Below are 16,238 nucleotides of genomic sequence, written 5' to 3' on the forward strand. Positions count from 1 at the left end.
CCTCTTTAAGATCTGCAGGAAGAGTCATATTCCCCTCCAAAGCAAGAATAGAATCTGGTAGGTCCATTTCCTTGAGCCTCACTCGGGTTAGTTCACTTCCTTGCTGCAATTTTTCAGCTTGTGTTCTGATGACATCATCAACCATTTCAGTGTACCTGGAAAGTGCTTTTGCACTACTATCTGGAACAAGACTTGCAAACATCTTCTCCTTGCTTGCATCCAGTACCTCATTCATTGCCATTGGCTTAACCATGGAAAATGCTGGCAGAGGTGGTAAGGAACTGGGAGAAGGAACCCTCATGAGGTAAACTCTATCATTTTCCTTCACAGCCCTATCAAGGTTGCGATTAAGATTGGCCTCCAACTTGGAAATTGCATCCAAAAGCTGGGCTGCAGCACCTTTAGGGGATTTCTTTGCCTCAGTTAAAGCACTAATCCCACTCTTCAACCGTGCAATTTCTTCTGCTATCTCTTCTTTCTCATGCAGCTCTAAACTATACCTATAGCAAGCCTCAGCATAGAACAGAGCAGCCTTAAGCTGCACGTGAGTTACCCAGGCCTTGTCAAAGTGATCCTTTAGTGGTGCAACATTCAATGCCCCTAAAGCTTCCTCATAGTATAATCCAACCTGTAATAACACCCATCATTACGCAAGTTAAACAAGTGATTGCCCGTTACATTTGAGTTTAAAAAAAAAAAAAGTTGATATGGATATATGTTCTTTTATTATTATTATTTATTTAACACACGAACAACAGTGAGGCTTGAAACCAGGATCTAAGGATAGGAAGGCTGCTTCTTCCCACTGAATCTAGATACTTGGCCTCGCATGGATATTAGTTATGATTCAAAAAAATCCAAAATTTTAAAAGTAGTTCCAAAGCATCTATGAATATGGTCTGCTAATCGTGGATTTTTCACAAATGATATGTATCACGTGATCACCTAAAACACACATTTTAGAAGTTATGCACTAGAAAGTTCATAAAATCTACAATCTTAACAAAATCAAAATACAATAAGCTCAACACTACATTCAGCAGCCTTTACACAAGTTTTCACTTCTTATATCATCAAGTGTACCAACAAAATCCAGTAAAATTTCTAATCTAATCCCTAAAACTTACCCAGCCTCACTTGCATATCTTATTCCAGCTCAAAAAATAGTTTCACAACCCATAGATAACACACAGCACCTCAATTACATCAATCACTAAAATGCACGTATGTTTGATTGAGAAGTTGTGAAACCACAGCTAAAGCGGAATGAAACCACTAGCTGTTCTGTACAAATAGTAGCATCCACATACATATAGCATTAAAACTTACAGAATCACTTACTCTCTTAGTGCGATTGAGTGGGCGATTGGAAAACATTAGTAGTACAAACAACAATTACAAAACATAACCTCAGCAATCGTTAAAGACTCACTTGTCTAGATATTTTAGCACAAACACCAGGCGTGCTTCCTTTAGCAATCGTATTCTCAAAAACGCACTCTTGGGCCTGTGCCAGCATCAACCTTTCCAACATTCCAGCACATTCAACACTAATATCCACAGTCGTTGAGCTCCCAACACTCGCCTTCGTCGCCGCATTATCCCTCAAATATGCAAACGCACCAGCTGCTGCAATAAACGAGTGGGACGCCAGCCGCCGCCCCTCCACCGTCGTCCGATCACACGACAACCCTATCTGACTATAAACAGCGCCCAAATTAAAAAGCACCGCCGCCTTCTCCAAATGTATGTTCTGCTGACTCGCCTTCTGCTTCTGCTTAAAAGCATCGAACCACAAAAACGTGACCGTATTAATGTGGTCTTTGTCGGGGGAGATAGGGAACCGAGTTTCGATCAAGCAAAGGGCTTTAAAGTAATTTTGTAGCAAGTCGCGGCGCGTGCTCGGGGTAGGGTCGGGCACCCGCTCCACGTCGGATCGGAGTTGTTTAACGGTTTCGAGATCGTCTTCGAGATTGAAGGCTTCGCGTTCTGAGTACGTGAGAGAGATGTAATTTCGCAATGGACGGTATAGATCGATTGATGAGGTTTTCTTCTCGTAGATTGCGAGCATGATGTTTGTTGTAGCAGCCACCGATGATGACGACGGGGATGCCGCCATGATTGCAGTGATTAACGGTGACGATCAGGAGATCAGGAGAGAATTTGATTTCTTTAAATGATTGGTGAAGTTAACGAAGGAAAACAAAGGTGACGAATTTGAGCGTATCGCGTGACGCGTATTGACCTGAGTTTTTTTTTTTTTTTTCCCTTCTTAGCGAAGGAAAATAAAATTTACATAGCCCCACCGAGAAGACGGGTTATGTGGACTTGAGCCTTTAATGTGCTTAATGGGCTTTTATTTGGACCGATTGTCACAGACATCCCAGGAAACGACGCCATAATGAGCGAACAACGCGATCAAGCACGTACTGGACACGCGCCAACAAGCACATGACAGCATGTCATGTGCGCGTGCAGTCTTCAGACTTCAGAAAGAAAAAGCATTTATAAATAATTTAGAAAAAATGCAATAGACGTTTCTCGAACGGAGTGTACAACCTGAAAGGAAAAGTCAGGCCCTAGTTTTTTAAGCAAGGGAGCTCTGAAATTTTGAGCTCTCTCTCGCTCTTGCTCTCTCTCATAGATCTTGAGCTCAGGTATCAAGTCTTGTTTTTGTTGATCTTTTTTTTTTATATATATAATGCTTTCAGTGTGAATGTGATTTGCAATCATTGTATTTTTTAATGTTCATTGACTTTATCTAGGGTTTTTCAGTGAACAAATTTCCTACTTCTTGGGCTCTATTTTAAACATTAATTGTAGTCTACGGTTTCTTGGATCAAGGGTTGGTGGATATAGACTTTTCTAGGGGTACAAATCTTTGCTTTAGTTTGCTGTAACTGTTGTTTAATGGTAAGATATGTTTATTAGTTTGTTGGGTTTTAACTTCAGTTGCTTTAACCTCCTAGGGTTTTTCACGTTCATGGGTTTTTGAAGACAATTCTAAGTTTGTTAAAACTGTTGTATTATACTGCTGGATTTGTTACGTGATATGATTTCAATTAGCTTTAGTCCATTGGGCTTGTTCTAGTTTGATTTCTGATCATGGGTTTTTACTAACAAGACTGTTGCTTTTAGTTTAATGTATGTGTGTTTTGCAAATATTTTGCTTCAATTTTTCATGACTGTTATTTTGCATTTAGATTTCCTGTATTATCAAAATTTGGTTTTAGGCATTTTCACAGGCCAGGTTTATGATTCTGATACGTGACCAAGTAATGTTTTTGTTTCTTGTTTATAGTTTTGTGAAATTGGTCTGAAAGGGACTCCTGGTTTTTGGCTTTTGAAAGCAGCCTTCTGTCTGGGTAATTTGCCACTTTTGCATATAAGGTAAGAAAGTTAAAATTAATTCTTTTTTTTTTCTAATCATATAGTTTTATAACATCCTCGTTTTGCTATATTGGGCTAAGTAATTCTGTGAAAGTTATTGATTTGCATGTTATATGTGAATGATTAGATGAGTGTATGTTCCTTTTGTGATTGTTATATAATGTGAAACACTTTCTTTTGTAGTGAACAATTTATAATGCCTTAATTCTTTTAGGATATACATGATCCAAATTTCTGAGTTGAAATCCATTGAGTCTTTTAAAATTTCATCCATAGATTGTAGGAGCTGGTGATTTTAATTTTTAGCACGTTCTTTACTGAAATTGACTTTTCGTGGTCTTTAAATTGGAGACTGTCCTTAACTCTAAGCTGGATTTGATCACTGAAACTTCAGGTTTGATTTAGGTGGTAGTTAAACTTGATGGTGCTTTTGGTATGTCAGAGGATCCAGTATGTTCTGAGAAAGTAAATAATGGGTACTTTAACTAAGTTGATGTAAAAGACCATCATCTACTTGTTTAATGGCTGTCTTATTTGGCTCTATTCTATGTGGGTGTAATTTGTAAATCTTTCTGTTGTCATACTCTTTGTAGGCATACCTTATAAATTGGTTTTTATTATGTACCATGGTATTGATTCATGCTTCATCGCAAGGTTGTTTCGATACTAGTAGATCATGTTTCTCCCATGTGTGTATGGAAAACTGAATACACGTGCCCCCTCTTATTAATTATATGCAACTGCCTATTTTATGAAGCCCTTCTTTGATTATGGAGGAACTAACATTATTTTTTCTCTTCTGTGAGATGTCCATTTGGCCATCATCATACCATAATGCAGGTTTTGAGCTGGTTTTTGTATATAAATGGACTGCAAGAAGTTCATCCAGTTGGTCGAGGAGAAAAAGAAGAGAGCTTTGGAGAGGAAAGAAGCCCCTTTGAAGTGGGAGCAGAAGCTAGAAGCTGCTGCGAAGGCGAAGGCTGATGCTGAAGCCAAGGCAAGGAAGTCTAAAGCTGCAAAGCGTAAAAGAAGATCTGTGTCTGATTCTGGCGCTGACAGTGATAGTGAGAGCAGTGATGTGGGTAGAAGGAAAAGGAGAAGAGGCCACAAGAAGCACAAGAAGCATAACCACTCTGATTCGGGTGACAATGAGAGGAGGAAGGAGAAGAAATCAAAAAGAAAACCGAAGAAACGATCCTCTAGCTCAAGTGATGATAGCAGTGGCGAATATGAGTGGGATTCCGAAGAAGAGAGGAGGAGGAGGAGGAAGAAGCGAAACCACAGAAGATACAGACATCACGATTCAAGGTCTGCTTCTGATGCTTCTGATTCTTCAAGCGATGATTCTGATGATAGTAGAGTTAAAAGAAGTCATGCAAAGCATCACAAACGTAATTGGCAGTCAGAATCAAGTGGTTCAGATTCTTCAAGTGAAGATGATGATGGTAGAATTCGAAGAACTCAGGCAAGCCAATTCAAACGCCATCGCTGTTTAGAGTCTAGTGCTTCAGATTCTTTAACCAATGAGGATGCTGGTGCAGGGAGAAGGAAAACTCATAAAAAGCACCCGAAACATCCAGGGCGAACACACAGTGAGGATTCAGAAACTGATGATTCCGGTGGCCACAGACACAATCGGAGGAGCCGGTCTCTAGGAAAGTCTTCTGATGATAATCATGATCTAGCAGGTGGAAGAACAAGACACAGAAGCAGCCACCACTATCACCATCACAAGCATAAGCTCAATCACGTGGTTGACAGAAACTGGCAACTTCACTCTGATGAGCAAAAAATTGAGCACCATGAGTCAGATGGTGAGAAAAATAATCTGCTTCAAAATTCTTCAGAGCTCAACGGGGAGCACAAAAATGAGCAAGTGCACAAGAACGGATCTGAGAACAGAAAGGATGCTGAATGAACTTCAGAATGGGTAAGGCATGTGAGCAGTGAAAACATTTCTTGGCAATTTTTTTTCTTTATATTTTAGTGACCTTGTGGTTGGTGGGAGATTTTAAGACCTTGATTCGGACTTGTATTTGTGATTGATTCTTGAACTTCGTGGAGGCTCATGAGTTGCGTTGTGCTCTAAAAATTCACTTTCAAACCTACTTTCATGTTTTCACAGATATGATTGTCCTCCATTTCTCTCTCGCACTTGTTAATTTTACTACATATCCTGTACTAAGGCTAGTATGTAATAATGATTGTGACCTTGTTTTACATTCATTAATTAATGTCTGGTCACTGGAGGAACAAATGATACAGTTTCTGAAGAGGAAAACGAAGTGATTGTATTAGAAAGATGCTCTGTGTTACAATCCTGTACTAAGGCTAGTATGTAATAATGATTGTGACCTTGTTTTACATTCATTAATTAATGTCTGGTCACTGGAGGAACAAATGATACAGTTTCTGAAGAGGAAAACGAAGTGATTGTATTAGAAAGATGCTCTGTGTCTTGTAGCACGCTCCCAAACACTGATAAAGTTTTATAGGATTGATTAAAACTAATGAGACTTTTGAGTTCGCAGGAGCACGTTTCCATCTTCAAGGATTGATAAAAGCCTATCCTTTCATTCAATGCTTTCAGCTGGCTCTAATCTCAAATGCATTCGCCGTATGTAAAAGGAATTCAAGAAAGGATCAGGTCTCGTGGAGAAAGAGTTCGGGATTATGAAATAACTTTTGAGTGTAACAAAAGGCAACTCCAATTCATCTGGGGAAGTACTCTCGAGTAACCATAGAATGATGCTACAGTTACTAATCTGTGCCCAAATACTAGATGCAAAACGATGTGAAATCATATCGAAGTGAGAAGTCAATTAGTTCGTTATCTAATCATTCAAAAAACAAATCTTGAATAAATACCATGTCATGGATAAGACTACTCTTTCAACAAAAATGATTATGTCACTGAAACTCTGAAAGCGAATACCTTGGAGTTTTTAAGTTATGAAAAAATGTTGGGTGCCTGTTTTCACGTGTCAACCCACACATTTGCATATAATCCTATTAGTTTGTTTTTTGATACTCAAAATTTCAAAACTGGTTTTATTTGCTGAGAGAAAATTGATCCTCAGCAGTGGGATAAAAGAATCACTACAATTTCTGCTCAACAATAATACAACAATACAAGGACCCCATGTGAATTTTTTCAGAAGTTCTTCAGTATCTTCTCGCTCGAGACTCCTTCCGCTAATACAATTGAAGTTACTTCCTGCAAAATAAGTGGACAGCTCATATGTTACTTATTGCAATCCTCATGCTTACATGGAGGAAGGATGAAATCATTTTCAGAAATATAATTCCATGATTAATTAAAAATGTGGAATTGACTTCTAGCCGCCATATGCCACAACTGGCCTGTCAGTAGGAACAATCAAATCCATGTCCTTCCTGTGGTAATTTTATATCCCATAGAAGGGAGATCCCACCAAAGAGTTGGATTAGTAACCACTTGTTTTCTTTCCACTCCAATCCTATCCCAACAAAAAGTTCAGTCTAATACCATCCTCTAGTGAAGGATAATTTAGAGCTGGCAATGTCCGCCTATCATAGACTGAAATAAATATCAAGAGCTTATTATTTTAACTCTACAAACAGTTTCATGCACATTAATGCAATTCTTTAGGTATATTCAGAACCACTTCAATAACAAAGGCAAAAACAGCAGTACATCATCAAGAGGTATGAGTGAAAGAACCATGTAAACATGTGGCAATGTTATTAAGCAGAATTTGTTATCGTAGACAGAGCTGAATAAAGAAAGAGAAATCAAGAAGCTGACGCAGTATTTAATGAGTTATTGAGCATACAATATGAATCAGTTAATCCTCATCACCGAAAGTAGGAAACTTTTCTAAGGATTCTGAATTATATATAGGAAGTTGTAGATTGTAACAAACTTAAAGACTGATACTCACATAATGGTTCACATAAACGGTTGTTCCTATCTTCATATCAAAATTCAACGTACACCAGAAAAAGAGCAGCTACCCTCAGGAATTAAATTTTAAAATGCTGAAAATTCCAAACAAAAACAATAGCATACCTCAGCCATCTGTTTTTGTCCACAAAGCACAACACCGGTACCTTGGGGGTTAAAAATCTTCTTAGCCCTAGAAAAAGCAGCCTGCCAAACCACGGGATCAGAAGCAGATAATTTTGAATGGCAGGCATAAATCAACATAAAGTGTACACAAGCAGCGCATAAGAATGTACCTGTACATAGCCAGTTTCACCTGACCAATTACCATCTGGTTGCGATAACACTGGTACAATCTTAACACCAGAAGATTCCCATTCTTTAAACTTATCCTATAAAAATTAACAAACACAATTTCAACTTCAATAAAAATTTCTTGTTTTGCAATTACGGAAATAAAATTTTAACACGTGGTAAACAAACCTGATAAGCCATTCTCTTAAGATTTCTAGCCCCATAATAGAGTCTTACGTCGGATCTCTCCTTTGAACTAAATCCTGACTCTATAAGAGACCGTATTGGACTACACAAAACAGAAAATTAAGTCAAATCAACAACCGCCGGGGAATGGATCACTAGCCATCATGTATTAAGTGGGTGACTAGCTGGTATACATAAGCTTCCAAGTAAAACTGCGTATTTACGGAACATTTAGTTGTTATGTTTCAAAACTATGCAAAGCACAAAAGTTTCAAACATACCCTCAGGGTGCTTTCACAATGCTTTTGTGTAAAAAAAGTGCTTTTGAATAAAGCTGTAGCAAAAAGCATCAGAAAGCCTCTTTGGCTTTGTCCAAGACCACTTCATATTCTAAAATCAAAACTACTTTCCAATACAGCACTTATGAAGTGCTTCAATAAAAACATTCTAAATGCTTTCATGATCTCCAAAGAGCACTTCCATCTACTGCGGCCAAAAATTGACAAAATCCAAAAACGTTTCTTTGCAGGCAAATACCAGCTTCTTCAAATAGAACCCGCTAGGAGATGCTTTAGTTGGAAGCACAGAAGCACTTCCTTGAGAAACACATTAACTACTTTTGAGAAACGCAACATCACCTTTCTTCAATCCACACAAACAAGGCTAAAACAAGAACGTGAACTAATAACAGTATATTTAATTCAAAGAAATTTGAAATATAGATTCTCACCTGATTCCCGATCCGGTAGCAAAAATCAAAACCGTAGGATACTCATCCGGCGGCTGGATTCGATCGACATCGAATCCTCTCCCCATAACTTGACTTATCTCAACAACATCACCTTTCTTCAATCCACACAAAACCTCGGCCGTCGAGCCAGCCACGCTCTTCACAAGGAACTCAAACGCGCCACTCGCAGAAGCAATAGACGGCGGAGAAGCAATAGCAAGGAAAGTAGGCTTTCCCACGTCAACAACACGGAGCTGAAGGTATTGACCCGCACGTGTGTGGGAAGACGCGATGTCGGGTGCGTCGGAGATGTCGATAGATACGTGGAAGAGCGACTCAGCAGCGGGAGAGATCTCGGCGAGCGGGGCGGGTGTCCAGACAGTGATGTCTTGGCGTACGGCGGCGGCGGCGAGGGTGGCGAGGCGGCGTCGTTGGGGTTTTAGGTGAAGTAATGGAATGCGGCGTAGGATAGACATGGGAGGGAGGGTGTGGCTAACGTGTGCATGGGGCAAGGAAGGTGATGGAGAGAGAGCAAGGGCCATGTTTGGTTTTAGAGAGAGAGTATATGTCAGTCAGTGTTTGTTGGCGCAGACTAGAGAATGCCGGCGCTAAAGGTGGTCGGGCTCGTGATGAGGTGGCGCTTCATCTGAGGCATCGATGTGAAATTCGGGGGACGGTTGGACGACTTCCACGTGTCATAATGGATGAAGGATCCTGCATTGGTGGAGTTAAGTAGTGAAAGCTTTTGGGATTGATCCGCCGTACGATAAACTTTTATAGGTTGATTATGACCATTGAAATTTTTTCATTTTCTCTTCTCTTTCCTTAATTGCTCATTATCAAACAGCTCATTATCAAACCTTCACAACTTTGCTGTTCTTCCTTACAAACAAATAAATAAAACTCAGATGGACTTGTTACCACTTTGAGATAGAGAATGGCATACCCACTTTTTAGCCGTTCAGAAAGCGGCTTGAGACTAAAAAATGCAAGGAAAATACATACGCGATGCACATAAGGCCAGTAAATTGCCCATTCAAAATCAAAGGCATATTAGCCAGATGTATTTTCGGTTAAAATGAAAAGAAAAGCATCTTATATTCTCCGAAAATTTGGCAAAAGAAATATACATGTCCGCATTCTTTTTTTTCCCTTATTAAATAACAAGAAAAAAGCAGACTTTAGCAGGAAAGGCCCCAGTTCTGTTCCTATTTCACACTTTGCAATAACATTAAAACAGAAATAGAAGCTTCTGGCACATTTGGTCTCAAAAAATGAACATCCCGACGCCGGCGTGGCCAGCACCACCTAAATTATTGATTTTCGCAGTAATCAAGCTAAAAGCATTGAAAAGGAATGGGAAGAGACCAGCATGAGATTTGATTAGGCAGCTAATTCCTTGGCAATCTTCTCGGCCTTGGCAATGACCTCCTCGATGCCTCCAACCATGTAAAATGACTGTTCTGGAAGGTCATCATATTTTCCATCCAACACTCCCTGTTCAGAGCAACAACATTAGTTTGAATCAAGATCATACATAATGAGATCAAATTATGCACAAAAGAGTCCTAATGAATCATTGAGGCATTTTTTTACAAAGGCCAAAATGAAATGATACTATGTTTCATCACAATTATCTACAATCAATAACTCAGATTCTTGAGGGCTAAACAATTTGTTCTCATATACTGATACAAAATTCAAACAGTAATATAATTAACAAAATTTGAGTCATCCTTGAATCCTAACAAGAAGATCAAAGTGCAAATTACCAAAAACCATTTGTGCAAGTTGTCACAACACTACATTTACACCGTACGTGAAACCACACAACAATTAAGTGAATTCACCCTCCCACCAGCCTTCAACATGCTAAAACCAGTTTTGCTTACTACATAAAATATTCAGGTGCAGAAAAATTATCTTGAATCCACACAACAATTAAGTAAATTCACCCTCCCACCAGCCTTCAACATGCTAAAACCAGTATTGCTTACTACATAAAATATTCAGGTGCAGAAAAATTATCTTTTCATGAAGCTTGCCTAACTATTTGCTTGGAAAAATGGTTCATAACTGGAGCTCCAAATAATTGATTGGACCAGGGATACTTTTCAGGAGGAAGGACTATGCAAACCGTGCAACATTAAAAGAATATCAATGATTACCGTACACGAGTATACTTGTATAAAACATTGACGCGATGTCTACGATTATGCACATGCATGCTTGTGTATTTGTAGAAGAATGTGAGAGTTCAAAGATAAAGAAAGGTACCTGGAAACTGGCAACGCTCTCCTTCAACTCCACATACTTGCCAGGGGCACCCGTGAAAACTTCTGCCACATGGAAAGGCTGGCTCAAGAACTTTTGGATCTTACGTGCACGAGCAACAGTCAACTTGTCATCTTCACTAAGCTCATCCATACCCAAAATGGCAATAATATCTTGCAGATTCTTGTAGTTCTGAAGAACCTTCTGCACACCACGAGCAGTGTTGTAGTGTTCCTCGCCCAAAATGTGTGGAGAAAGCATACGAGATGTGGAATCCAGAGGATCAACAGCAGGATATATACCAAGCTCAGAGATCTGTCAACAAAAAAGAAATCAAATAAATTGTCAGATGTTATTAGCGACAATGTTTAAAGATACATCAAACCATATGTATCCATCCTTACTTGACGCGACAACACAGTCGTGGCATCCAAGTGAGCAAAGGTGGTGGCGGGAGCTGGATCTGTCAAGTCATCAGCAGGGACATAAATAGCTTGGACAGAAGTGATGGAACCTTTCTTAGTGGTTGTGATACGCTCCTGCAGGCCTCCAAGATCCGTAGCCAAAGTTGGTTGGTAACCGACAGCAGATGGGATACGACCAAGCAAAGCAGACACCTCTGAGTTAGCCTGCAGGTAGACAGAAGAAAGAAGAGCACAAAACATTTACAACAACAGCAACATGGAATGCACAATATTGGTGCCACAGAATCTCTATCATAAAACTCACTTGGGTGAAACGGAAAATGTTGTCGATGAAGAGCAGCACATCTTGCCCCTCAGCATCACGGAAGTGCTCAGCAACAGTAAGCCCAGTCAGACCCACACGAGCACGAGCACCGGGTGGCTCATTCATTTGACCATAGACAAGTGCACATTTGCTGTCAGCCTGATATAACAAAACAATAAGAAACACCAGGATGTAGAAATTTAGCACATAAGTGCAGCAAACAAAGTAGAAACTGGAATTAAAATGTTAACAGCATATCATGACCTGCTTGTCCCCAAGCTTAATAACACCACTCTCAATCATTTCCCGGTACAAGTCATTACCCTCACGAGTACGCTCTCCAACACCAGCAAAAACTGAGAAACCACCTGAACAAAGAAAACAAGTAACATTCAATAAAACAAGGAGAGGAATTTGCATGCAAACAAGAGGTGCCATCAGCATTTTTTTTAACAAACCATGAGCCTTCGCAACATTGTTAATAAGTTCCATAATAAGCACAGTTTTTCCTACACCAGCACCACCAAAAAGCCCGATCTTCCCTCCTCTTTGGTATGGAGCAAGGAGATCAACGACCTGTAGGGGAAAAATATTGCAAATTGAGTAAATTTGAGTCCAATATCATTATCTTTCTATATTTGACAGAAAAGGAAAGCATAAACTTTCTTCTTATAAGAACTGCGACTAAGATACAATCATCCAATTGCATTCACCAGATATAATTGAAATAGATTAAGTACCTTGATGCCAGTGACTAGAATCTGTTGTTCAGTTGCCTGCTCAACGAATGCTGGAGCCTCTCTGTGGATGGGCAAGTAATGTTCAGTTTCTGTTGGAATATTTAACAGAAGTGTTAGAAAATTTCATTACTTACACTACCAGTACAACAACTGGAAAAAAAAAAGTAAAAAAAACACTGATCAAGTAGTTACAGGTTCTCCAGAATCTTACTGAGATCGCCTTTCTCATCAATAGGCTCTCCAATGACATTCATAATACGACCCAGGGTAACTCTCCCCACAGGTACCTAAAACACATGCATAGAGCCATTTAGAAAACAAAATAGTCAAAATACAACATACTATCGCAAAACAAAACCCAATAAAACTACTTAGTGCCTAAAGAAAAATAGTAAACACACTATTACCAACCCATACAGCATCTTAAATGTCAAATCAAAGCAAATACGCGTACAATATATCACATGAACCCTAACATTTTTAAACTCATTAAACACAAGCGGTCCTTCACATTAAATGTTTTTTTTACTTCAGATAAACAAAATCCAAAATGAAAAAGAAATTCACTTTCAAACGCCCTACAAAAATTCATAATCACACCACAATAACCCAGCAACCAGTTCAAAAAATAAAAATGCAACATAACTCAGATCTAATTCTCCAACAGTCAACAGAAACACCAGCATTTCACAACAAACAATTATAGATTCGATCTATTTGACATTTCACATATAAAGTTCCGATTTTTTTCAAACTTCACAGCTAAAGATAGGATATTTGATCAAAGAAGTTCAATTACAGTGATTGGAGAGCCAGTATTGAGCACGCGCTGGCCACGAACCAACCCTTCAGTTCCATCCATAGCAATAGTCCTAACAACACCCTCACCCATGTGCTGAGCCACCTCAAGCACTAGCCGAACCGAGTGATCTACCACTTCAAGCGCGGTCAAAATCGGAGGCAACCCCTCGTCAAATCTGACATCAACGACGGCACCGATGACCTGACAAACCTGACCGATCGAGCCCTTTCCAGTAAACTCATCGGTGATTTTACCACCGCCGCCTTTCTTTACATCCGACTTCGGAGTCTGTGCCGGTGGGGCAGTGGCGGCTGCTGAGGTCGCGTACTCTGAGACGCGCGAGAGAAGGTGCCCATAAGGAGACGCGCGGCGCGTGGAGGTAGGAGAGAACACAGATGAGTTAGAAAACGAAGATTTGGAGGGAGATCGGCGGACAGATGAGCGAAGGAGAGATGATAGGAGTCTACGTGAAGCCATTGGTCAGGGCTTCAATGTTGAGAGAATGAGAATAGTGTGAGTTAGGGTTTGATGCTAAAGTCTACTAAAGCTCACTTTATATCGCTGGTTCTGTAATTTTCAAATTTTTTTTTTTTGGGTTTTTCCTTTTTTACTGTTACGTGGCTTAATTGAGAATATTCTGAAATTTCGTTCAATGATTTTACTCTCGCGTGTGCTAATTTACAGCCTTAACAGGAACCTTGATGACGTGAAAGCATTGTAGTGCCCTGTCAGGTGGTTGCTCACTCCGTTCCTCTAAATGGGGTAACGATAAGTCAACGATGTTTTGTTCTATCTATGGACTTTTTTAAATAAAAAGAATTAAATTGATTTTGTCTAATAAAAAAATATAGGGTTATTTTTATTCATTTTGAAGTGGTCATAATAGGGATGACAATGGTATCTATAAATCCATAAATTCATCCAAACTCTGTTTATTGTAGGTAATGTTATGGGTTGTGAGTGAGTTTAGTATTATAAATTGAAATCTCGTGTTGCGAGTGGATCTGGTATTAGTCAAATATCTAGCTGATACACAATTTATAACTTTTTAAAAATATTTTAATTTAATTTTAATAAAAAAAATTTAAATCTTAAAATATATAAAGTAAATAATGTAAAATGCAAACGTATGTACAAGTTATAACATGCATAAGTTCTAACATACTTTAACTTAATGCATTGATTATTTCATTATTATAATTTTGTTCTTCGAATTAGTATTTAAAAAGTATTATTCTTTAGAAAATATTAATTTTAATTATTATTGTAAGAATCGTCTTGGATGGGTGCTAATGGTTGTGAATGAAACGAAAATCTTCTTTTAGAGCTTATGTTGAATGATAAAATAAAATGATAACTGTTATTTTTAGATACTAGTTTATGATTTTTTTTGTAATGGATTTGTGTATTTTATACTTAAATTTGAGAATTTTTGTTAGATTGATGTTGAAGTTTTAATTTTCCATTTAATTTTGGTTAAATTTAGAATTGAGTATGTTATGTGTAATTTTAGATTATTATTATAAATTTACATTTTAAACATTTGTGATTTTAAATGTGGAAATCCGTAAAAATACCTTAGGACCCATTGCAAGTTTAGTAATTGTCAAAACCCGTAACTGGTGAGTTTTTTTTTTTAAAATTAAAATCCACAGCGGGCTACGAGTGAGTTTGATAATTTAAATTTTGTACCAAACCCACTCAAGTGGTGCCCATTTAGAAATGACCAACGGGTCGTGCTACGCCGGCCTAGCCCATCAAGGCAAGGATCATGCATGCGCGTGCTCGTGCTCGTGTTATACTGTGCCTACTATGTGTTTCGTGTCGTGCCGTGCTTACTTAATTTTGTTTGCTTAGGCCCGGCCTGACACAAGTGTCGTGCCTAAGAAGAAAAACGCAATAAGTTTTTTCTTTTTTTAAAATTTTTTAAGAGCGCATGTCAAGTTGTTAGTGTATTTTTTCAAGTTTATATACTTTTTTTAAGTCTATCCCTTTATTCCAAATTAATAAAATTCAAAATTCAAAACTTAAGTCCATATTCAATAATAATAAAATAAAATAATATTAATTACTAAGTTTGACCTTATATTATTATAATTTTTTTTAATACTCAACAGTAAAAAAAATTCTTAAGGGTTAACTTAATTGTTAAGTTGGACTTATATAAAGTCATAGATCATAATTCACAATAATAGTAATGCATATTTATAAAATCATGATATTTATAATTTTATTCATTAAAATCATGATATCAATTGTTTATTTAATAAATTATAAAGATAAATCAATTATAGTATTTTTTAAACTAAGAATTAAATGAATTTAAAAAATTCAATTTCAAATTATTTGTAAAATCATAAAATTTTAAATTTACTTTCATTAAAAAATAAAATTGTGCTTATTGCGAGCTTTTTCATCGTGCAGTGTTTAACTCATCTCTAATCGTGCCGTACTTTTAAAGCCCGCATGCCTAAAATTCTAAGCCCTAGCCCAGCCCACGTGCGTGTCGTGTCGTGCCGCGTACCCCACCAAAACATGCTCGTGTCGTGTCGTGCCGTGCCCGTACTGCTCTACATGTTGTCCGACCTGTTGGGCATCTCTATGCCCATTGTCATCCCTAGGTCATACACCCAGGTAATATTATGAGAAAAAAATATATGTGAATACACAAAATTTACCTAAAAGATGAAATAAAATGTAGAGACGACCACCACAATATATTTTTATTGGTATAAAAGTAATTAAATTGAAATGCACTATAACATGATGATATAATGGAATTAAAGGGAAATTTTGATTTATATATCACACATATATTCGTTATTATTTTATAGGTAAAATGGTAATAACATCAACTATTTGTGAATATATTTTTTAAAAACCTATATCTAGAAAGATCATTGTATTTCATCATGTCGTTCCTTCTTAATGAGTCTTTCACCTCATTCCTCCAAATGAGGCTTGAACTCGACCTTAGCTCTAGGAAAACTACACTTTTACCAATTGAGCTAGACCTTCACTTCATTTGTGAACATATATATTTGAGGTAAGTTTTGTGAATTGTGAAAAATAATTAAATATAGTAGAATTTATTTTGACTTACTTATCATTTCAAATGCATGAATACATATAGCATGTGTAGTTTGAATGAATAAGAAAAAAGGAGAT

At 37.9% G+C, this 16,238-nt stretch overlaps 4 protein-coding genes across 5 annotated transcripts in view; 1 reads left to right on the plus strand and 3 right to left on the minus strand.

Moving 5' to 3' along the window:
* Window positions 1-2,302, minus strand: part of LOC18053459 (vacuolar-sorting protein BRO1) — a 6,224-nt gene extending 3,922 nt beyond the window's left edge. Inside the window, 3 exon segments of the mRNA XM_006448251.2 lie at window position 1; window positions 3-628; window positions 1,433-2,302. The exon segment at window position 1 is cut by the window's left edge and continues 321 nt beyond it. Of these exon segments, the coding sequence (XP_006448314.2) occupies window position 1; window positions 3-628; window positions 1,433-2,119 (1,314 nt within the window). The 5' untranslated portion in view covers window positions 2,120-2,302.
* A 241-nt stretch (window positions 2,303-2,543) lies between these two features.
* On the plus strand, window positions 2,544-5,616 carry LOC18053461 (sarcoplasmic reticulum histidine-rich calcium-binding protein). 2 transcript variants are annotated; one of them, XM_006448254.2, is made up of 3 exons: window positions 2,544-2,657; window positions 3,302-3,390; window positions 4,197-5,616. In XM_006448254.2, exon 3 carries the CDS (start codon window positions 4,256-4,258, stop codon window positions 5,306-5,308), a length of 1,053 nt encoding a protein of 350 aa, XP_006448317.1. In that variant the 5' UTR covers window positions 2,544-2,657; window positions 3,302-3,390; window positions 4,197-4,255; the 3' UTR covers window positions 5,309-5,616. The 2 variants fall into 2 exon arrangements, with proteins under 2 accessions (XP_006448317.1, XP_006448316.1); XM_006448253.2 differs by having other exon boundaries at window positions 4,231-5,616.
* A 667-nt stretch (window positions 5,617-6,283) lies between these two features.
* LOC18053462 (fruit protein pKIWI502) lies at window positions 6,284-9,297 on the minus strand. The gene is made up of 5 exons (XM_006448256.2): window positions 8,526-9,297; window positions 7,799-7,898; window positions 7,612-7,707; window positions 7,442-7,522; window positions 6,284-6,607 (listed from the first exon to the last, which is right to left on the minus strand). Exons 1-5 carry the CDS (start codon window positions 9,065-9,067, stop codon window positions 6,545-6,547), a joined length of 882 nt encoding a protein of 293 aa, XP_006448319.1. The 5' UTR covers window positions 9,068-9,297; the 3' UTR covers window positions 6,284-6,544.
* Window positions 9,298-9,553: 256 nt separating this feature from the next.
* On the minus strand, window positions 9,554-13,644 carry LOC18053463 (ATP synthase subunit beta, mitochondrial). The gene is made up of 9 exons (XM_024191303.1): window positions 13,068-13,644; window positions 12,480-12,555; window positions 12,269-12,357; window positions 11,987-12,104; window positions 11,793-11,896; window positions 11,529-11,687; window positions 11,204-11,428; window positions 10,803-11,114; window positions 9,554-10,022 (listed from the first exon to the last, which is right to left on the minus strand). The coding sequence occupies exons 1-9, from the start codon at window positions 13,545-13,547 to the stop codon at window positions 9,909-9,911; spliced, it is 1,677 nt and encodes a 558-aa protein (XP_024047071.1). The 5' UTR covers window positions 13,548-13,644; the 3' UTR covers window positions 9,554-9,908.
* Between the last annotated feature and the right edge of the window lie 2,594 nt (window positions 13,645-16,238).

This window comes from Citrus clementina, unplaced genomic scaffold, assembly GCF_000493195.1.
Source record: "Citrus clementina cultivar Clemenules unplaced genomic scaffold, Citrus_clementina_v1.0 scaffold_2, whole genome shotgun sequence".
NCBI classification, from domain to species: Eukaryota; Viridiplantae; Streptophyta; class Magnoliopsida; order Sapindales; family Rutaceae; genus Citrus; species Citrus x clementina.